Raw genomic sequence first — 22,463 nt, forward strand, 5'->3', positions numbered from 1 at the left:
CAAAAGAAAAAAAAAAAGGTAGGTAGGTAGGTAGGTAGACAGATATAGAAAGAAAAAAAAAAAAAACCCAAAACTGAATTTGGATCAGAAATAATTGGCTTCAGGGACCCCAGAGAATATCACTGGAGCTCTTTCTTTCCATGTCTTAGGTCTGATTGATTGTTCTTGGTTTCATTCTCCAGATAAGATTTCTGTGGGCAGGAAGACTCCCACCTCCCAGGCTTAGCAGTGCTAAGGAAAAGAGTTCATTGTATAGAAAAGTCTCAGAGTGGATTCTGACTGTTGTTGTTGTTCAGTTGCTAAGTCATGTCCAAGTCTTTGCAACCCCATGGACTTCAGCATGCCAGTCTTCCCTGTCCGTTATTTTCCGGAGTTCGCTCAAACTCAAGTCCATTGAGTCAGTGATGCCATCCAACCACCTCATTCTCTGTCGCCCCTTTCTCCTCCTGCCTTCAGTCTTGACCAGCATCAGAGTCTTTTCCAATAAGTTGGCTTTTTGCATCATGTGGCCAAAGTATTGTAGTTTAAGCTTCAACATCAGTCCTTCCAATGAGTATTCAGGATTGATTTCCTTTAGAATTGACTGGTTTGATCTTTTTTTTTTTTTTTGGTTTGATCTTCTTGCAGTCCAAGGAACTCTTAAGAGTCTTCTCTAGCACCACAGTTCGAAAGCATTAATTCTTTGGCACTCAGCCTTAATTCTGATTGGCCCATATTTAGTCAAATGACTGTTCTGAACAGGTACCCTGTGTCTGGGAGTGCAGTGACAAGGTCAGCTTAGCTTGGGTCTTGTGCCCACCCCATGGTGATGACTGAGGTATTGGTCGGGTGGGAGGGAAGTGATTAGCAGCCCTGTCAGAAGCATGTGAGTGAGGAGATCCCTAAAATGGGCAAAAACTAGCCTGCCACTGTCTTGTGGCAGAGTCAGAGAGGGCTCAGAAGCTGAGGCCAACAAGGGGACAGGGCATTGGCTCCCAGAGTCTCCTGGGCCACTGTGAGCTCTGAGGCTCGTACTCAGGGAGGGTGAAGGTCACTGGAGGTCATGTGCTATGTCAGGGGATCCCATCGGTTCACTGTGGCTTTCTCCCCAGTTGATTTTAACTAGCCTGCCACATTTCAGTTCCAAGTGTTGTATTAACTGAGTGTGAGGAGTGTGGTGTGGGGGCAAGAGATGCTTGCGGTCATGACAGCTCATCACTCACATACTCATTAGCCATTGTCTTTATTGGGTACTGTTCTGGGCTTCAGGATCCAGCATTAGATGAAACAGACAACCCCTGCCCTGGTGAAGGTTTTATTTTTATGGGAAGAAGCAGTCAACGATATAACATTGATAAGCAAAATGCACGTAGAACATCCGATGGTGCTAAGTACTATAAGGAGAAACAGCAGGTGGAAGGATGGAAGGCAAGTGTGGGGCTGGGGTTTTACTGGTGGTGTTTGGGGAAGGCTCACCAAGTAGAGGTTTGAGCAGCGCTCTGCAGGGGGTGAAGGTGCAAGCTATGCAGACATCTGGGAGAAGAGCCTTCTGGAAAGAAGGCAGAACGAACAAAGAGGCAGAGGGGAAAGGTACTGACAGACTCAGGGACCGTCAGGAGGCCAGTGTGACTGGAGCAGAGTCAGAGAGGGCTCAGAAGCTGAGGCCAACAAGGGGACAGGGCATTGGCTCCCAGAGTCTCCTGGGCCACTGTGAGCTCTGAGGCTCGTACTCAGGGAGGGTGAAGGTCACTGGAGGTCATGTGCTATGTCAGGGGATCCCATCGGTTCACTGTGGCTTTCTCCCCAGTTGATTTTAAGTAAGATGAGAGTAGGGACACTGTCTAGGTATCCATTCACTCATTCATTCATTTACTCACTCAGTCATTCATCCTTTTATTCAGTAAACATCTGCTTAATACCTACTATGTGCCAGGTGCTGGGAGCTCATGATCTAGTGCAAAAGAAAGACATAAAGCAAGATGTCAGTGCCATGCGGTATAAGAATTCCACAGACAGCCCCCGTGCCCTCATCCAGAAAGGGCAGCAGTGCCAGTCCCATCCAGTGGCTCCAGCTGGATCCAAGTCCAGCATCTCAGGTCCCTGAGGCTCATTGAGATATAGCTCCTTATGGTCCCACAGTCTAGAGCCAAAGGATGCTTTACTCCTCGCCAGCGTGCTTTGTGGGCAGTGTGGCCGAGAGAACAGGAGACCACAGCGCACTTCTCACCAAGGCCTGGTGCCCGCGCCATTGCGGGACTCCTGCCCCAGCCGAGGTAGGGTGAGTGAGGTCCCAGGGCCAGTTCTCCAGCCACCCGTGATCTAAGTTTGAGGGTGGAGGCTTCTTCACGATCCTGCATGGCCATGCCCTGTGTGGGATGGGAGAGGAGAGGTGGGTGGTCTAGATCCCTAGATTTCTCTTCTGGGAGCTGTCCTTTTTATTTCCATCCTCCCGGCTTCTTGCACAGTGTTAACACAAACTAGACTCTCAGGGAATAACCTGTTGCTTTAACACTAGTGGGATGTGCATCAGCCACTGCCTGTGGGACCCAGGGCTGGGGTCTGCATCAGACTGTGGCGCCTGGGGGCGGGAGGGCACCAGGAGTGACCCCTGGACTTATCACCTGGAGGACCCAGAGGGTGGGACTGCCCATGTCCGCCTCAGGCAGCACAGGAGAAGCAGCTGCTCTGGGGAACTGATGAATTCATCTTGAGGCATGGAGTTAGAGGTGGTCATGGCCTGGAAGTCTCAGGATCAAAGCCCAGGGCCAGAGGGAGAGGAGAGTTCAGGAGCTGGAGGGAAATGAGCCATAGGGTGGGTGTGTGGACTGGTTAGATACCCAGTAGAGGAGCTCCGGGTGGTGACTGGGCTGAGGCCAGGGAGGGGCTGGATAGAGAGTTCCCAACTTACCCTTCCTCAGTCTCTGCCCCACTTGGCTGACACAGGGCCACTGATGTTTCGGCTCCAGATCCCGTGGATGCTGGGTCAGTGGGAAAGCAGAGCTGAGACCTCTGGAGGGAGCAGGCCTGTATTTCCTTGGCATCCTTCTTCACAAAGGTGTGTCATGGGTGAAGGGTCTAGCCTCAGAGGAGGGTTGGACCATCAGAGGCAATGATCTGAGGAAGGGAGCAGTAGATGCATCTTTGAGGATGTCTAGCTCAGTTTTGAGGCCCTGAGAGGAACTTCCCTAGAGATGCTCTTCCACAACGTTCTCTGAGGCCCCAAGGAAGCTCTGAATGAGGCCAGGAAGCCAGCAGAGGACGGTGTCAGAAGCGATCCTTCTTCTTTCTGGCACATAGCAGGTGCTCAGTGGGGCTTTTCTGGATAAATGGGTGGGTGGATGAAGGAGTGCGTGGATTCAAGCATCCATAAAATGAATGAATGATCAGGTGATCTTTGGAACTTCCAGAAGTGTGTCCCAGTGCCCGGTAGATGGGTGGCTCTTGATCAATATTTTTTGGGTGATGGGTGAGTGTGGCATGAGGGCTTGGAGGTTTCCTGAGCCCACAGAGTAGCCGTAAGTCCTAAATAAGTAAGCGTGGCATGGTTATTTCTCTCAGTTGACTTGCAGGATAATTCAGTAACATACTCTCCCCATGGGAGCTTCTGCAATTTTTTTTTTCTTATTTTAGCTCCTCCACCATCAACTGGAGGCTGATTTCCATTTCCCTGACCCCTAGGCTGAGAGGAATTCTGGGGCAGAGTTAGCACCCATTCTTTCCCCGGGGTGGAAAGGACACAAAAGAATCCTCATTCTGACTTTCACAGTTGACAGCTTGGGTCCTTCTAGCAATTCAGGGTTCAAGCCAGAACCTTCTCCTCCTCTCTCTATTTCCCTCTCCCTCCTTCCTTCCCTCCTTCTCTCTTTCCTGGAATGGATTTTGAGTCCATGAGGACTCCACCCCATCTTCCCGGCCTCTGGCATGGCACCAAATCAGGACACCACAGCGCAGCTACTACAGCCGTCGTCACCATCTGAAGCATGTGTGTGGCACGAGGCTGCGCGTAGTGGACCTGAGGAAATCTCTCTCACTGGCTCTGACCTCAGGGAGCTCAGGACTGGCTCCTAGAAGGTGGGAACACTACAGAGAGGCAGCCCTAAAAGAGCAGGCACTCCCTGGAGCTCTAGGTTCTCAACTCCCTGGGCTGCTGGTGGATGTCCCCCAGCATCACCTAACACATTGGTCTCCTCTCCACAGGCCAAGCTGCTTTCCTGGGACCATCCCTCTAGAGACTAGGCCTGAAGCGGGATTCTCATGCAAGGGTTCTATCCCTGGACAACTCTCACCCACCTTCCTGGTGCCCCTGCGGGCCCACAGCTCCTGCCTGGTGGAGTCGAGATGCACTCACAGTTGATGATATTTCCAGGCACTCTGGGGACCATCCGGCCAGCAGTGTGGCTCAAATAATGAGATGTCAGGATCCATCTACCCATCCATTCATCTCGGATGTGTCCTTCCCCAGTGTCTTTCATGGGGGGACTTTGGGAGCACAGAGCAGGGTGTGGCTAAGAGGAGGGGGGCTGGACCACGGCAATCGTCATCTGTCACTTCCCAGCACTTAGCACCCAGGGCCCCGGAGGTCTGACGTGGGCCATTTCAGCAGCAAGCACGAGTCCCGGAGATACTGTCAGTGTGCTGGCATCCTAGCAGCTCTGGCATCAGCCTGGGAAGGCCCACCTGTCCTCACAGGTGGTCCTCTGGGCAGAACCTTGTCCAAGCCCTGGGTGTTTCACTGATCAGGCAGCTCCTACATGCCTAGCCCCAGTGTCAGGCCCAAGTTCATACCTAGGAGACTGTCCATCTGACGGTTGCTTGGTGACCTCTAGCCTCGTTGGTGGTTCCCTCAGGTGGTTCCCTTATCTTGGGGGATCTTGTGCCTTCCAAAGTGTCACCATCTCCACATCCAGCAAAGAGCATTGGTCAAGAGTGTGGGCTTCTGAGTCAGAATGACCAGTTTGACTCCAGAAACCTGGGACTTACTAGCTCTGACCTTGAGCTTTTTTATTTTTATTTTTAATATTGATATATTTACTATTTGTGGTTGTACTGGATCTCCATTGCTGTACACGGGCTTTCTCTAGTTGTGGCAGGTGGGGGCTACACTTGCTTGCAGTGTTGGGGCGTCTCATTTTAGTGGCTTCTCTTGTTGTTAGCATGGGCTCTAGGCGCCCAGGCTTCAGTAGCCACCGCACACAGATGCAATAGTTGTGGTGCACGGGCTTAGTTGATGCACAGCATGTGGGATCCTCCTGGACCAGGGATCAAACATGTGTCCCCTGCATTGGCAGGCAAACTCTTAACTACTGGACCTCCAGGGAAATCCAATAGGCTTTACTTCTTAAGAACAGTTTTAGGTACACAAAATTGAGTGGAAAGTACAGAGTTCCCAGATACTCCCTGCCCCGACATGTGGGGGTACTGCCTCGAGCCTCCGTTTCCTCATCTGTACAATGGGGGAAATAGTAATCTCCTGCTCAGGTACAAAGGAGGTGATGCTTGGCTCCCGCCTGGTCATAAGTACTCCCCACGCAGTGGCTCCCTTGTCCTCTTGCCTGTGGCCCTTCTGATGCTGACCTTTGTCTCAGGTGACAGGAACGCCCTCCAGAGGCTTTGATGAGAAGGCGTACCTGGCAGCCAAGCAGCTGAAGCCAGGAGAGGACCCCTACAGGCAGCACGCCTTCAACCAGCTGGAGAGCGACAAGCTGAGCCCTGACCGGCCCATCCGGGACACCCGCCACTACAGGTGTGGCCTCTGTTGCGCTCGTGGAGAAAGACAGGCGGAGGGGCAGGGCCGGCCCCAGCTGGCTTGTCTTTCAGTCACGCGGGTTTAAGAAATGAGGAAAACTTCCTCTGACTCAGTCTAGTTACTGAGACATACAAACCCTTCCTATCTGTTGTTCTCCTGGCTCCTCTTAGTGTCGTTGACCTCCTGAGGGGCTGAGAGGCCCAAGGAGGCCTCCCGGCCAGGCCACAGAGGCCCCTCAGTTCCTCAGTCCGGAGTCCAAGCGAGAGTGGCCGGCCAGGAGACCAGGGGAAGGTCCGCAGGGGGTGGGGGAGCCTGGCGTCCCTGGTGCCTGGCTGGTGGTGCCCTGTGGGGCCGCCAGCCCCACCTGCCCTGTGCAAACAATAGAGTGCTGTGCACCGCCCCCACTGGCATCCCTTTCCTTCCTCTCTGCCTGCCCCACTGCCTCCCACCCTTCCTCAGCAGCTCCCAGAAATGCTTCCCACTCTTGCTCTTTGTTCTCCCGGCGTGCTAGGTGAGAGAGGCCCTAGACCAGGACTGCAGGGCCTGGAGGCTCCGCTGACCCCAATCTGGGCACTGAGGGGTTGGCCTGGATCCCCTCTGCCCTTCCCCCCATCCTCCCCCACTCTGAACTTTCTCAGGTGTTCACCAGGAAACTTAGAGGCGGAATTTCTCTTGAGGCCACACACATTTTAAAACGACACTCTTCAAATCCAGGCCAGTGGTGCTTGGTGACGAAGGCCTCTTGTCTTGCCCCAGTGCTTCTGCCCCGCCTTCTCAGAAGACTGAGATGGATCAGGGGGTGCGTGTGTGTGTGTGTGTGTGTTTGCACATGCATGTCTGTAGGGGCAGCAAAGAAGGTGTTGGCAGTGGTGGGCAGGGCCTCCCCTGGCGGAGCCTGGGGTGTGGGGTGAGCCATACTCTTCCCCTTCCAGGCCGCAGCTCCGGTTGGACCCCAGACTGTCAGGCCAGGTCCTGGTGCAGCCCTCAATCCAAGGAGCCCCCTTGAGGGAGGTCTTCCAAAGACACCTAACCTATGTGAGACAGACCTACCGGCATCGCAGAGAAGACCCCACCAGCCCCACAGACACAAGACAAACCTTTTCAGAGGCTCCTGGTCACTACAAGCCATACATTCCTATCATCACAGATACAAATCCCAGAGAAATGCAGGGTGGAGATGGTTGAAGGGGGCTGGTGGGAGAAGGTCAAATCCACTGTCCAGATGGGGTGTGGGCAGGTTGGCCACCTTCAGGTTGTGGAGAGTGGTTATCACTGTCCACATTCCCTCCTTCCTGGGCACTTAGGATTCAGAGATACAGAACTGGGGCCCTAGAGGTCAGTGCAGGGGGCTGACCCCTTCTTCCAGGGCTCCCCATCTCAGCAGACCAAGCCCCCTTCAGCCCCCAAATCCACAAGCCTCTGGGAGGAGAGGCACTTGGAACGCCTGGCTTCCCGTGCAGAGGAGAACTTCTCCACCCCTCCTCCTCCCACACACCCCCTCTCAAGGAGAATTATTTTAAGGCCTCTCACGATTTCTCCTGTGGGGGTCCCAGGCTAGAGGAACTCCTGCCTGTCTGACCCTGTCTGCTCCGCTGGACAGGAAATGGCCTGGGAATTTGGCCATAAGCCGCTGTCAGTGGAATGAATGCCGTAATGAAAAAATGGTTGCGGCTGAAATAGTCAGGGAGCAATTGTAATAAAGAAGATTGCTATGAAAACCAGCTCTGCGGCTGCCTTCCCACCGGCCCCAGGAGCACGAGTAAATGCATTCACAGAAGCATTCTCAGAAATGACAGCGTTGAAGGCTGGCGGGGATGGATCGTTTTAATTCCCTTTCCAGAGGACAGGGCCCAAAATGTAGTGTCTGGAGAAGGTGGGAGCACAGAGCTGCTGGGCGAGGGAGTGGGCTGGGGGGAACCGCCTTTGGTGTCTCCTCAGAGACTTCAGTTTTTCCCACAGGTGCCCCAGGGCCCGTGGAAAGCCTAAGGGCACCCTATCTGCTGTTACCAGCCTGGCTGTTCACGTTGGCAGCAAGAGGGAGGGATTCACGGGAGGGCAGGATGGGGGGCAATTCCTCCCTAGATCCCACCAGATGTCAGGAGACAGGCGACGAGAAGGAAGAAGCTACAGAGACAAAAGAAAGGCCATCTTCCCTCTTCTCCCCTCTGCCATTTTTTCTGTCTTGGCTGCTTCATCGGTTAGTCCAGGTTGATTCTGTCTGTGTACGTACACACGTCAGAGCCCCCCTTAGCATTTCAGTGATCGTGGGGCTCCGAGTGATCCTAGGATGTGGGTGAAGAGCCCCTGGGCCTGGGAAGTTGCCCCAGCCTGGGCTTTCCCTCCGGGGACTCCAGGCTGGGCAGCCTGAGTGGGGTGGGCATGGGTTTGCGGGGGCAGGGCCTGTGCCCAGCCTCAGGGGCATCAGAATGGGCAGAGAGACGCCGCAAGCCTGCCCCAGGATGTCCCACAGCTGCCCTCTGCGCTCTCTGCTCTCTTCTCAGTTGTCCATCCGTGTCCTACTCCTCCGACCTGCCAGCCACCAGCGTCATCATCACCTTCCACAACGAAGCCCGCTCCACTCTCCTGCGCACGGTGAAGAGGTAAGCCCCGCCTCATCCCTCATCTCACTGGGGCTGCTGCCCCAGGCCTTGGGGATCTGCTGGGCCCTGGCAAGGGAGGACCCTGAGACTGGGCATTGTGGCCAGACAGCATGAAGACCAGTGGGCACTGGGAGGGGGGGTTTCTGCCCTTCTGAGAAGCTGGGCTTAGTGAATCAGAGTCAGGACCCAAGACGTCCAAATGTTAGTGAGATGCGTGAACACAAGGTCAGGTCCCCAGGACACGGGCAGAAACACAGGGGCCAGGAGCCGATGGAGGCAAGGGTGGAGGTGAGGCCTCAGGCGGATGGGTGCCGGCCCAGTGGGCACCTGAGAGCAATTCAGAGAGAGATACCCCTTCTGTCCTCCTCAGGTTGGCCCTGTGGTCAAGTTTGACTTCTTATTCACCATGTTTCTTTAATGAACGTAGATAAGAACAGGATGCGGAATGCAGTACCCCATGGTAGTCTAAGGATTAAAGAAGCTTGGGCTTTCTTCATGGGGAGTGAAGGAAGAGGAGGGATGTTGGGAGGGAAAAACTAGGGTGGGGGTGCTTTCTGAGAACACCCATCCTGACCTATCAGGTCAGAAGGAGCCTCTCCAGCTTTCCAAGCAGGCAACATCTGGGCCCTCTGGCCTTGTTGCCATTGTTAAGCCCAGGCAGCCAGAGCAGCTATGGGTCCTGCTTCAACTAAACTAGGACAGTCCTCACCCACCACCTGGGGTGAATCTCAAGTGCCCAAGGGTCCAGGCAGCAGGTCAGTGGGTGCTTGGAGGAGCCTGAGGAACATCCTGCCCCTCAGTCACTGACCAGGGCATGAAGGGTTTGCTAGCAGCTGCCCATGGCCAGTGTGGTGGCCCCCGAGGTGGGGGTAAGGGAGTCTTAGAAGGGGGCCCCTAAACCTGGGCTCATCTGTCTTGGTCCCTATTCCAGCGTCCTGAACCGAACTCCTGCCAGCCTGATCCAGGAGATCATTCTAGTGGATGACTTCAGTTCAGATCGTAAGTGTCCGTCTTCTTTTTTTGCACCGCCTCACACCCCATTGCTCCAGAATGCTGAGGGAGGCACTCTTGAAATAGTCCTGGCCACCGCAGGCTGACCTCTGCTCCTCACCAGGATCTTCAGTCTTTACTAAGTGCCCTTCCTGGCTCTGCTCCTTGGTGCCAAAGGAGTGATGTTGCTTTGATGGGACACCAGTGAGATGACATTTTAAAAGATTAAACATCCACAGCATCCTTCATTATCACAACTGCTGTGTGCTGAATATTGTCCTCACAAAATGGGCTTCCCAGGTAGTGCTGGTGGTAAAGAACCCACCTGCCAATGCAGGAGACGCAAGAGAAGTGGATTTGATCCCTGGGTTGGGAAGATCCCCTGGAGGAGAGCATGGCAAATCATTCCAGTATTCTTGCCTGGAGAATCCCATGGACAGAGGAGCCTGGAAGACTTCAGTTGAGGTCCCAAAGAGTTGCAAAGAGTCTGACACGAGTGAAGCAACTTAACACACAATCTAGCTCAGAGGGTGTTGGACTGGAGAGGTTGTTGGTACTCTGTGGCACCCCCTGGGGGTTATGCCACAAGTACAGACATTCCTCAGTCTGTCCTGGGAGTAGGGGATGGGGAGATGACCTGTACCCCAGTGGAGATGACCACACCTCACCTTCCCCAGCCCTTTCCCTGGGCCTGGTCAAACTACATGTGGTCTGATGTCCATATCTGAACAGTCTTGCTTCCTTCTCTCCACCCTCAGCCGAAGACTGTCTGCTGCTAACCAGGATCCCCAAGGTCAAGTGCCTACGCAATGACCGGCGGGAAGGTACGTCCTTGGATCCATTTTGGTCTAGACTTCTGCTCCCCTTTGATGCCATGTTATACCAACCAAATGTAGTCTTGCTGCATTCCTAGTGGCAAGACCAAGGCCTGGGGAAAGACCCTTCTGCTGTCTCGGAGCAGCTCTTATCACAGCATGACTGTAGGCAAGTAGCTCTACTTCTGGCTGCCTTAGTTGTCTCTTCTGAGAAATGGGACTAATAGTATACTCTTTCTGCCCTGCACAGTTATTGTAAGGATTAAATGCTTTGAGAAAAGCACAGGGGAATCTAAAACAGATATACTTGGAGCATCAACTATGGCATAGGATTGTGCATGACACACCAGGGAACACAAAAGAAGTATGCATGTGGTCCCTGCCCTCGGAGAGCTTATTATGGACCCAAGGCTGGTGTAATTATGTGGGAGTAAGGAGCTGAAGAAGGGAGTGATCTGGGAGGGAGCCTGGATTGGGTGAGGGGGTTGAGAGACAGATGAATGGGGTGCAAGAGAGAGCATTCTAGGCCCAGAGACTCTGAGCAGAGGCATCAGTCAGGCCTGGGTACATGTAGTACTAACAGCCTCTTCCTGCCTTTCCTACATTCTCATCTCTGCTCACATTGTCACACTCAGTTCTCATAACAGCCCTTCATCCTGTTTTGCAGATAAAGAAACTAGGGTTTAAGAAGGTTCAGTAATTTGCCTGGAGTGATGAACCGAGGAGCCAGGATTCCACCCCCAGCCAGGGGACCCACACTCAGAGCCCAGCCTCTTAACCTTGCTTTTCTTAGTCTCCCTTCTTGGGAGAATCAGACCTGGTCAGCCAGGGAATAAGTGGGGTGGGAACAGATAATGGAGGGCCTTGAAGCCAGAGAAAGGCGTTTAGATTTGATAAAGCAGAGAGCACTGGCTCCAGCCTATCTTTGTCTGGAAGACTCTCTGCAAGCCATAGAGCATAGTGCAGCCAGAGGGGAGCACCCTGAGGTTCCTCCACGTGGAAGGGGAAAGGGTTTTGGTTTCTAGGTCTCCTTAGGTACCAAACCACACTTCATTGCCAATTCTGTTCACTAAACTCTTGACTGTTCATCAGCATGTCCCCAGAGCCCAGTGTCTGGCCTCCACACCGGGGGGCATTCAGAGAACAGCCTTGGAGTATTGATGGTTGATGGATGGGCAGATAAGAGAAAGGAAGAGAGAGGGAAGAAATCAGCAAATACCAAGAGAAGTTAAATCACAGTAACTCAGAGGAAACCTGAGCCCTAACGGGCAGAGAGTCCTGAGCCTTTGAGGGGATGGGGATGGCTGAGCAAACTGGCTGAGTCCCAGCACCACCCTGTCCCTCCCACTTCAGGGCTGATCCGCTCCCGAGTTCGTGGGGCAGACGTGGCGGCAGCTGCCGTCCTCACCTTTCTGGACAGCCACTGCGAAGTGAACACGGAGTGGCTGCAGCCCATGCTGCAGCGAGTGAAGGAGGTAAGTCTCTCTGTCCCTGGGGGAGCTCTGTCCCTCGGGACGTGCCCACCATGATCTTGGCATTGCGGGTGGGGAGGGTATGAGCTGTCTCTGAGAGCTGGACAGGCAGAGTGAGAAACTAAGTGATCTGCTCTCTCCTGAGCAACTTCATCTGTGGGTGAGCCATGGAGCTCCTTCTGCGAATGGGTGTTGTTTTTTTCCCGGGGGAGTGATGAGAGTGGAGGGTGGTGGGTCAGACTGGTAAGCCTGCAAAGGAAGGAGGAGAGGACATTGTTCTCAAGCAGAGGGCCTTCCCATGTGCCTGCTGCTCTTTAGAATGGGGAGGATTTGGACACATGGAACCAAGGATGAAGTGATTACAAGTCAACCATAAAAGACAGAGAACCCAATTTAAAAATGGGCAAAGGATTTGAATGGATGTTTCTTCAAGGAACGTAGACAAATGGTCAACAAGCACATGAAAAGATGCTCAAAATTAAGTCATTAGGGAAATGCAAGTCAAAACCACCATGAGATACTACTTGATACCTCCTAGGAAGGCTCATCAAAAGATGGACACTACAACTGCTGGTGAGGATTTGGATAGATAGGAGCCTTTGTGCATTGCTGGTGGGTATGTCAAATGGCAGCCACTTTGGAAAACAGATTGACAGTTTCTCAGAAGTTTAAACATAGAGTTACCATATGACCCAGCAATTCCTCTCTTAGATATATACTCAAGAGAAATGAAAACATACCCCATACACAAACTTGTATACAAGTGTTCAGAGCAGTGTTATTCCAAATTGGCAAAACATGAAACAAACTAATGTCTATTGACTCATGAGTAGGTAAACAGAATGTGATATAGCCATACAATGGAATACTGTTCAGCCATAAAAAAGGAATAAAGTACTGATACATGTTATAGTATGGGTGAACTTTGACAACTATGCTCAGTGAAAGAAGCCAGTCACAAAAGGCTGTAAATTATATGATTGCATTTATATGAGATGTCCAGAGTAAATAAATCTGAGGAAATACCAAGTGGATTAGTAGTTGTCAGGAGCTAGAGGGAGTGGGGGATGGGGAGTGACTGCTAGTGGGTACAGGGTTTCTTACTGGGGTAATTAAAGTATTCTGGATTTAGATAGTGGTGATGGTGACACGACCCTGTGAATACACTGCAAACCACAGAACTGTACACTTTAAAATGGTGAATTTGATAGTATATCGATTATATCTAATAAAATTATTATATAATGTGAATTATATCTCAATACAAAAACAAGTCTATAAAAAGGATAAAGTGAGGCCCCCACGGAACACTGTGAGACCATGGATGGTCTCCTCTGATCTGCCACGTCCCACATTTTTGTCATCCTAAGACGGGGTGTGAACAGAGGTTCAGTGCTAGATTCAAAGCTGCAGACAAGAGCGTTTTGAGGGTCAGTGCAGACAAAAAAGAAGAGGCTCTGTTCCTTGTCCCTCCATGGAGGAAGAAAAGAAGAGAGCAGACATCCTGCTGATGAAGGGCGATTAAGTTTTGCACATGTTATATGATAAAATCCTCCACCACCACTACTCTCCACATCCCCCACCTCAGGAAAAAGCCCTTTAGTAAAACTGGCATTACCCACCAATATTTTGGAGGTGGATTTGTGTCTCGGAGGTGATGAAGGGAGTATGAGTCTGACCTTGAAGTGGAGGTGGCATGAGAGGAGTGCCACCCAGGTGCCCCAGGAACTGCAACAGGGTCACTACCCTCAAGCTGCTGGTGGTCCAATTGGGAAGACTCAACCCCAACATGTACAAAGGTGGCCGACAATTAGTAAAACAACAGTTCAAACCAGCAACAGAAAAGCCACCTCAGGCAACATCTGATTCGTTGTCCCAGGAATTGCCTGGACTATAATTGCGAGAGCAGCTTAAAAAGAGGAAGAAATCCTCCGCCTGCAGCAATCAGGGAGGGCTTCACTGAGGAGGTGAGATCCCAGCAGAGCTCAACATGGTGTAAGAGGAAGAGGCTGGGAGAGCATTTGTGCCCGTGAGACCCAAGTGGGACCTTCTGTGAGCCTGGTGTGATGATGCAGGACAGCTCCTGGGAGCTGACATGTCCTGCAGGAAGTGCTGAGTACCTCATGCCTCGAAAGAACTTCACCAAACAGGCAGTGCGGGCTTTTTTCACAGAGTCCCTGACCTCACACCACCTCATGTGTCCTCCCCTAGGACCACACCCGCGTGGTGAGCCCCATCATTGATGTCATCAGTCTAGATAATTTCGCTTACCTTGCTGCATCTGCTGACCTTCGTGGAGGTAGGTCCAGAGCATCTCCAGGAAACAAGACAGCATTTCCCTGCCCTTTACCTCCAGAAAACGAAAGGAGATTGTATAGAGCTGTGGAGTTGGGGATGAAGGACCAGAGCTGGCAGTTGGAAGCTCCTGGCATGATGAGGGCAGAGTCAAGCTAGTCTCCAATCTTTCCCTGCCCCCAAACTATGACACATCCTTCTCAAATATAGCTAACCCAGGGAGGATGGGCACGAGTCTTGGCAGAAGACCATGATATGACAACTATCTTGGGAGTGGGGAAGGGGGAACCCTCAACTTTGCATGGATTACTGACTTGTACACCCCAAAATGATGTAGACCTCGCTGAATACAGTAGCTATTAACCACATTTAGCTATTGAGCTCTTGAAGTGTGACTCCATTTTCAGTGTGAATCGAGATGTGCGGTAAGATAAAATACACACCAGGTTTTGAAGACTTAGTTTGAAAGAATGTAAAAAATCTCATTAGTAATTTTTTGTGTTCATTATGAATATGATCATCAGTTTGAAATGATAGTTTTTTGGATGATCTTGCATTAAAAATACATTATTCAAATTAATTTCATATGGCCTTACTTTTAGATATGGCTACTAGAAAAATTTAAATTGCACATGTGGCTTGCATCTCCAGCTTGCAAAGTATTTCTTTTGGACAGCTCTGATCTAGGCCTTAGAGCCATGCTGTACAATACAGTAGACTGTAGCCACTTTGGGCTATGTACATTTAAGTTAATTAAAATTAAGTAAAATTCTAAACTCAGTTCCTAAGTTGCCCCAGCAGCACTTCAAGTGCTCAATAACCACATGTGACTTGTGTCCACCGTGTTGGACAGGGCAGATGTAGGATACTTCCATCAACGCAGCAAGTTCTACTGGGCAAGCGGCTCCAGAGAATCTGTGGCCAGGAGCTAATGAGCTGAGTGGGTTTCCTCTCTGGGGCTCAGATTTCCAATAAATGGACACAGTCATTAGTTAGATGTTGAGGATGAATGGGAGGGAGCCAGACATTTCTTCTTTGGGAAATCACCCCAGTTCCTTGGCAGTTGCTGTCCTCCCACCTAGAATTCCCTTTTCCCATCAGTCTGCATGGATCAGTCCTTCATTCAGGTTTCTACTCAAATGTCACCTCATCAGAGTGTCTTTCCTGGCTACCCTTATTAGAATAGCATGGGCATGTCTCCTGTCTTTTCTTTCTTTCTTTTTTTTTTTAGCACTTTCACCCCCAACTGACATATTATCCACTTATTGATTTATCTTTGTAAGTCTTTGTCTTACCCAGTAGATTGAAACTCCATGAGGACAGGGATCTGTCTCATTCTGAATGAAGGAATGACTACACCAATCGGCCAGGGCCATCTGCAAGCTGGGTTCTGATCAAGAAAGACTCTCGGGGCAGAATGAGGGGACAGGAGCCCTAAGGCCCATCCTCACCCCACTCTGACCCTTAGGATTCGACTGGAGCCTGCATTTCAAGTGGGAGCAGATCCCCCTGGAGCAGAAGATTGCGCGGACAGACCCCACCAAGCCCATAAGGTCAGAGCTGCTGTGGGTTCTGGGGAGATGCCTCCCTCCCCTGAGTCAGAGGCTTTGGAGACCACTGGGGGCCGGTTCAGTCACCAGGGCTCTTAGAGCTGCACGATCTAAGGGGTGACTCTGTTCTGAGCCCTGGGGAGAGAGACATCATAGACCAACAGACGGGCCAGACATCCAGCCCCAGTAACTCTGCAAGTGGGTGATCGTAGGGTAAAATGGCCTGAGCCCTGGGGCCATCTAGAGGGGCTCAGATTCTCTAGCTAACGTATTACCTCTTTCCTCTCCTTGCTCCCAGGACGCCTGTCATCGCTGGAGGAATCTTCGTGATTGACAAGTCCTGGTTTAACCACTTGGGAAAGTATGATGCTCAGATGGACATCTGGGGGGGAGAAAATTTTGGTAAGTTGGGGAATACCCACAATAACAATAGTAGGCAAACCCAGATTGAGTGTTGTCTATGTGTAAGGCCCTAAGGACTTTATATATATTGACTACTTAAATTCTCACAACGAATCTCTGAAGTACCATTCTACTGGTAAACTGAGGCACAGAGAGGTTAAGTAATTTGTCCAGAGCCACATATCTAGTAAACAAAGAGATGAGGTGGTCAGGGAGAACCTGTGGCCACGTGGCCAGACATGTGTGGAGGAACTACATGGCTGCTTACCTACCAGAAAGGCTGAAGGAGAGGTGGTGTGCAGTAGAGGGTGATGGTTCAACATAAGTAATAGGGTCAGACCGTATTACTGGGTGCAAACCCTGGCCCTACCCCTATAAGCTGTTTGGCTCTGGGTAAGTGAAAGCCTCTCCGAGCCTCAGTTTCCCCAAGAGGCTGTCATGAGCACTAAGGAAGAGGATGGATGAAGGTACTGGTGGCCATTGTTATTACTTATGAAGCCAGGTGGCTCAATGGTGAAGAATCCACCTGCAATGCAGGAGACGCTAAGAAACTAGGATTCGATCCCTGGGTTGGGAAGATCCCCTGGAGCAGGAAATGGCAACCCACTCCAGTTTTCTTGCCTGGAGAATCCCGTGGACAGAAGAGCCTGGTGGGTTACAGTTCATGGAGTTGCAAAGAGTCAGACATGACTGAGCGTGCGCACGTGTGCGCGCGCACACACACACACACACACACACACACACACATACACACGACACCGTAGGAACCCTTTAGCTCCAGAAGGAAAGAGAAGAGCCAGTGACCCTCAAGGGTTGCTGGTGAGGTTCATGAGACAAAGGCTGGATACAGATGGAACACTTGATGTAGGGGTTTATGAAAGGGCCTATTTACATGGTGTGGACAAGTTATAGGGAACCACAAGGGACAGGGAAGGGCTAGGCGTGTGAGTGCTGGGAGGTGCAGTCACCCCTAGGTCCAAAAGATGGGGACAGAGCACTCCCCAGTACGAGCTGTGGTCTTGGGGTGCCTGCAGTCAGCCCATGCACCGGGTGGAAGGTGTCAGGGGATAAACATCCACCCTCACTCTCCCCCTGACTGCAGGCTGAACCTGTCCTAACTTGGGAAGGAAGTCAAGGGGTGTGGCCCACACAGTAGCTCCCAGATGAAGAGCAGGGTGGAATAGGGCAGAGAACAATCCCAGAGGTTCTCCAGGAGCCGGAGGGAGGGATACCAAGAAGCCCATAAAAGACAAAGGCCTGTCCTTGCTGTTCCTGGACCCACTCAGTCCTTTGCAGAGCCTTTCCCACTGCTTTCCCTTTTCATCCTGACCCAGTTTCTTGAGAAGTAAATAGACCTGGTATCTCACCCATCTAACAGGTGGGCAAACTGAGGTGGATGCCACCTTCCAGATCTCAGTCAGGAAACTCCACATCTGACAGGTGTAGGATAAGCACCTTTACTGGAGGGATCACTTCAGTGTGGTGAGGTGTGTGATCCAAGTTACGGTCTGTGCTTCTGGGCTGAGGGGACTAGGTCTTTCTTCCCTCTCGGACTGGGACAGTGGGGCAGACGGGCACTGGGGCTTTGACTCAGAACCAGCTGGAGTGGGAACAGGCATGGGATTTTCTCCCCTTTGTAACTTACTCTTGGAAACGGTTTCTAGGCAGGCATTCGGAGGAGTCAGTGCTGGGAACTGGGGTGCAGTGACCCTTCCATTCTGACCTCCTTTCATGTATTTTGGGCCAGAGTGACCTCTTTTGTGTCCTCAGTCTCAGCCAGAAGGAAACTTTGGCAAAGCCAGTTTCCTGTAAAGTCTCAGAGAGCTGAGAAACTAAGGATCTCTGCTGCGTCCAGAGGCCTTTTTCTTTTTCCCTTCCTTCTTTTTTTTTTTTTTTTTTTTAAGGCTGGGGCCTGACAGAGAAACAAGTAAATGATCAAATAGCTAACTTTAAACTCTGCCTGAAGCCAGGGCTCAGTGGTTGGGGGAACTTGAAAGGTGAACCACGCAGTGGTTCTAGGGAAGGTTTTGTTTCTTCGAAGAAATTCAAAGAAATTCCCAAGCTAGCCCTGTAGCTCAGACATTCAACTGCTGGGACCAGTTTTGAACCAGGAGACTCCACCGCTGGTGGGTTTGGGCCTTTTGTTCTGTTCCTTTGTGGAAGGAAGGGAGGTGCCTAAACAGAGACTCCTTCCTGTTTCCCCTGAGAGAGCCAAATGCAGGCAGGCGCTCAGAGGCCGCCCTGAGCGGGGGTGGCAAATGTGAAAATGCTTGGGATTCTCATTAGGCATCCTTTTCAGGTTGCATCAGATCATGTTACTCTGCTGCTCAAGACCCCACAAGGGCTCCCATGTCTCTCAGAGCGAAACCCAAAGTCCTCAGACCATCTGCCCTTCCCCTACAAGACACACCACCAACTCTGCCCTCAGCTTCTACTGCCCCAACCTCTCCCTCAGTCCCGCCAACTGCACTGTTACCTCTAGACCTGTGTCCTTGCTGGTCCCTCTGCCCGCAGTGCTCGTCCCCAGGAGCCATGTGACTCTTCCTCCCCTCCTCAGGCCTCAGCTCAGATGTCTCCGTTCATTGAGAGCATCCCAAATCAGCCTCACTAAAATTGTGACCCCACCCCCAACTCCACTCATCATCCTCAGTTTTCCTGCCTGCTCCATCCTCTTCATTGCACTTATTACCATCAGACAGATATTACGGGATCAGTGGTAAAGAATCTGCCAGTGCAAGAGACACACAGGAGCCAGTGTTCGATCCCTGGGTCGGGAAGATCACCTGGAGGAGGAAATGGCAACCCATTCCAGTATTCTTGCCTGGGAAATCCCATGGACAGAAGAGCCTGGAGGGTTACAGTCCATGGGGTTGCAAAGAGTCGGACACAACTAGACCATGTATTCTACTCATTTTCTTGTCTACTTGCATTTTTGTTTCTTATTTTACTGAGTTCCTGTCTTCTCTCACTAGAGTGTGAGGGACTCTAGAACAGTATCTGACGGGTCGTAAATAGGTCTTTGGTAAAAATCTGCAGAATATACTAAAGAATCTGGTTCAAATAATGAGACTTGCTGAACAAAGTATGGACTTTACATTACGGTTCTGCAACTGAGTGTGGGGTGACCTCAGAGAGGTTATTTAACATCTTTGAGCTTCATAGTTCTTATTAAAAACACAAGGATTATAACATCAATGTCATATGGTAGCTGTGAGTATTAGACATCAGCCATAAAGAGTACAAAATGCTCAGTAAATGCATGATGGTTAACTGCTTTTGTTGTTGCCATTGTTGCTAGTAATGACAATAAGTGAACAATAATATGACAATATGGTGTATGTGGAATAAAAGTGAAAGTCGCTTAGTCGTGTCTGACTCTTTGCAACCCCATGGACTATACAGTTCATGGAATTCTCCAGGCCAGAATACTGGAGTGGGTAGCCCTTCCCTTATCCAGGGGATCTTCCCAACACAGGGATCAAACCCAGGTCTCCTGCACTGCAGGCAGATTCTTTACCAGCTGAGCCACAAGGGAAGCCCAAGAATACTAGAGTGGGTAGCCTATCCCTTCTCCAGCGAATCTTCCCGATCCAGGAATTGAACCAGGGTCTCCTGCATTGCAGGTGGATTCTTTACCAACTGAGCTATCAGGGAAACCCTAACTATTAATAGTGTAACAAAGTTAGCCTGGCAGAAATAGGACTAGAATGCAGATCTTCTGTCCCCAGTTCTGAATCTCAGTTGCTGAACCAGTTGCAGAGCTCTGACCAGGAGAAGAGAGAGGCCTGGCAGTTAGCAAATATACCTAAAGAAGCCCATTAATTATAGCCGACCCTGAATATAGCAGGTCCAGATATGCCAAATGTCTAGTCCTGGTCCCAGGACCATATCGGGAAGTTGTCTGGTGCACACAGGCTGGCCAGGAGGTAGTCCTGAGTCCTCTGCTCCCTACTCTGCTAGTCACTGGGAGGGCTCCAAGCCTCTGTGCCAGGTGAGAGCCCCCAGACCTGACCAGGGACCACGAGTGTCCTCACAGCCCCCTGGGGAGCAGGAAGAGAGACCAAGGCCAGAACTCATGAAAAGTGGTCTTTCCTTTTTCAAAAAATTAAAAACAAACCAAAAAAAAAAACAATGCTGTGGATATTCTGGGACAAGAGAGAGGTGTTTGAAAGTCACAGGATGTCCAACTGTAGGGTTAAAATGAAAGAGAGGAAGAAATCAGAAGAGATTATGTGAGGTTCGGCCAGCTACCAAGGTGGATCCTTGCCAGAAGTTGACAGAAGGACTGTTGAGTGGACAACGGAGTGAGAAACTTGTGACATCCCCTTCTGGGAGGCAGGATAACCACCACTAGCATCCCCTAGCTCTACTAGGGACTGGTCATCTGTGAGAGCTCCTTCAGCATCACCACCACCATCAACAGGATGTGTGTCCCAGTAGGGCCAGTGCACGCACATGTGTGTGCTAAGTCGGTTTAGTCGTGTCTAACATTTCATGACACTAGGGACTGTAGCCCACCAGGCTCCTCTGTCCATGGGATTCTCCAGGCAAGAATACTGGAATGGGTTGCCATGCCCTCCTCCAGGGGACCTTCCCAACCCAGGGATCAAACCTGTGTCTCTTTTATGTCTCCTGCATTGGCAGGCAGGTTCTTTACCACTAGGACCACCTGGGAAGCCCCCGGTAGGGCCCATGGTAGCTGTAAATGGAGACCACGAGGGTCAAGAGGGTGGTCTGGGCCAGCCGGAAAAAATGCCAACTGGAGCAGCCTTTTACTTGCTTGGTGTTGGTTTTCTAGCCTCTCAGTTCTGATGAGCAGATGTGTTCATCCTTAGCTCATGTCTGGGTAGGACTTTCTAGGCAGAGGCTGGAAATGATTGATGCGGCCCTTTGATTCAGTTTTCCTTCTATTCGTGGTCTTGGTGTTCCTTCAAACCTTTTCCTGCTGCTCTGCCAGGGCTTAGATGTGGGGAATATGTGTGGTGTGTGTGGAAGGGGTCTGTATGTGGGATGTGTGTATGGAGAGTATGTGTGGTGTGTATGTATGATGTACATGTGGAGAGTATGTGTGTGGAGGAGATGTGTGGTATGTGTGTGTAGTGTCTGTGGAGAGTGTTTGCGTGAAGGGGCTGTGTGGGATGTGTGTGTGTGGTATATGTGTGGAATATATGTGTGTAGAGGGTATGTGCGTGTGGAGGGTATGTGTGTGGAATGTATGTGTGGTATGTGTGTGGAGGGTGTGTGTGTGGTATGTGTGGTACGTGTGTGGATGGTATGTGTGTGGAATGTGTGTGTGTAGAGGGTATGTGTGTGTGGAGGGTATGTGTGTGGTATGTATATGTGGTATGTGTGTGGAGAGTATGTGTGTGTGGAGGGTATGTGTGTGGAGGGTATATGTGTGTGATGGGTCTGTGTATATGAAGGGTATGTGTGTGTGTGTGTGTGGTGTGTGGTATGTGTGTGGAGGATATGTGTATATGGAGGGTATATGTGTGTGGTGTGTGTGTGTGTAGTATGTGTGGTATGTGTGTGTGTGTGGTGTGTGTGTGTGTGTGTGTGTGTGTGTGGTATGTGTGTGTGTGTAGTATGTGTGGTATGTGTGTGGAGGATATGTGTATATGGAGGGTATATGTGTGTGGTGTGTGTGTGTGTGTAGTGTGTGTGGTATGTGTATGGAGGGTATGTGTGTGTGGAGGGTATATGTGTGTGGTGTGTGTGTGTGTGTAGTGTGTGTGGTATGTGTGTGGAGGGTATGTGTGTGGAGGGTATATGTGTGTGATGGGTCTGTGTATATGGAGGGTATGTGTGTGTGTGTGTGTGTGGTGTGTGGTATGTGTGTGGAGGATATGTGTATATGGAGGGTATATGTGTGTGGTGTGTGTGTGGTATGTGTGTGGAGGGTATGTGTGTGTGGAGGGTGTGTGTGTGGTATGTGTATAGAATGTATGTGTGGTATGTGTGTGTGTGGGTTTGTGTGTGATATGTGTGTATGTGGAGGGGTTTGTGGGATGTGTGTGTGCACATATATGGAGGGGGCATTCAGGAACACATGCCAGGAGTGGGTGCACCCCAGGAGCTCCAACCCAAGCATGTGCCTCCAAGGGGACCCCAAAGTCAAGGGACTTCCCACCTTCACTCTGTGGGGACTTGCCAAGGGGCCCCTGCCCCTCCTGACGGCTGCCGTCTCCGCAGAGCTGTCCTTCCGTGTGTGGATGTGCGGCGGGAGCTTGGAGATCGTGCCCTGCAGCCGGGTGGGCCATGTCTTCAGGAAACGGCACCCGTACAACTTCCCCGAGGGCAATGCCCTCACCTACATCAGGTAGGTCACAGTGCAGAGAGCATCACATTAGGAGCCAGGACACCTAGACCCCAGCCCTGTCAGTGACTCCTGTGACTTTGAGCAACTACCCCAGTCTTAGTCTCCCCGTTTGTCCCTTCCGTTCTGGGATCCTGGTACTTTCAGAGCTGGAAAGATGATGTTGGGGGTGTCTTCTCCAGGCCTGTCTTGTCTTGACTGTCTTTGTTCATGAAGATCTTGGAAAACTGGTGAAACGACCAACTGGAGCTGCCCTCCACACACTGGGTCCCAAGTACTGGTCATGGATGCTGTGTCC

The 22,463-nt window shown here is 51.1% G+C and overlaps 1 protein-coding gene across 1 annotated transcript in view; it reads left to right on the forward strand.

Annotated features, from left to right (window-relative positions):
- The window catches only part of GALNT16 (polypeptide N-acetylgalactosaminyltransferase 16), a 94,843-nt gene that overhangs the window by 59,535 nt on the left and 12,845 nt on the right, over positions 1-22,463 (forward strand). Inside the window, exons 3-11 of the mRNA XM_020889752.2 lie at positions 5,565-5,722; positions 8,227-8,325; positions 9,257-9,324; positions 10,074-10,139; positions 11,484-11,605; positions 13,814-13,901; positions 15,366-15,450; positions 15,746-15,849; positions 22,042-22,168. Of these exons, the coding sequence (XP_020745411.1) occupies positions 5,565-5,722; positions 8,227-8,325; positions 9,257-9,324; positions 10,074-10,139; positions 11,484-11,605; positions 13,814-13,901; positions 15,366-15,450; positions 15,746-15,849; positions 22,042-22,168 (917 nt within the window). The remainder of the gene's footprint in view (positions 1-5,564; positions 5,723-8,226; positions 8,326-9,256; positions 9,325-10,073; positions 10,140-11,483; positions 11,606-13,813; positions 13,902-15,365; positions 15,451-15,745; positions 15,850-22,041; positions 22,169-22,463) is intronic.

The sequence above is a fragment of the Odocoileus virginianus genome, chromosome 6 (genome assembly GCF_023699985.2).
Source record: "Odocoileus virginianus isolate 20LAN1187 ecotype Illinois chromosome 6, Ovbor_1.2, whole genome shotgun sequence".
Classification (NCBI taxonomy): domain Eukaryota; kingdom Metazoa; phylum Chordata; class Mammalia; order Artiodactyla; family Cervidae; genus Odocoileus; species Odocoileus virginianus.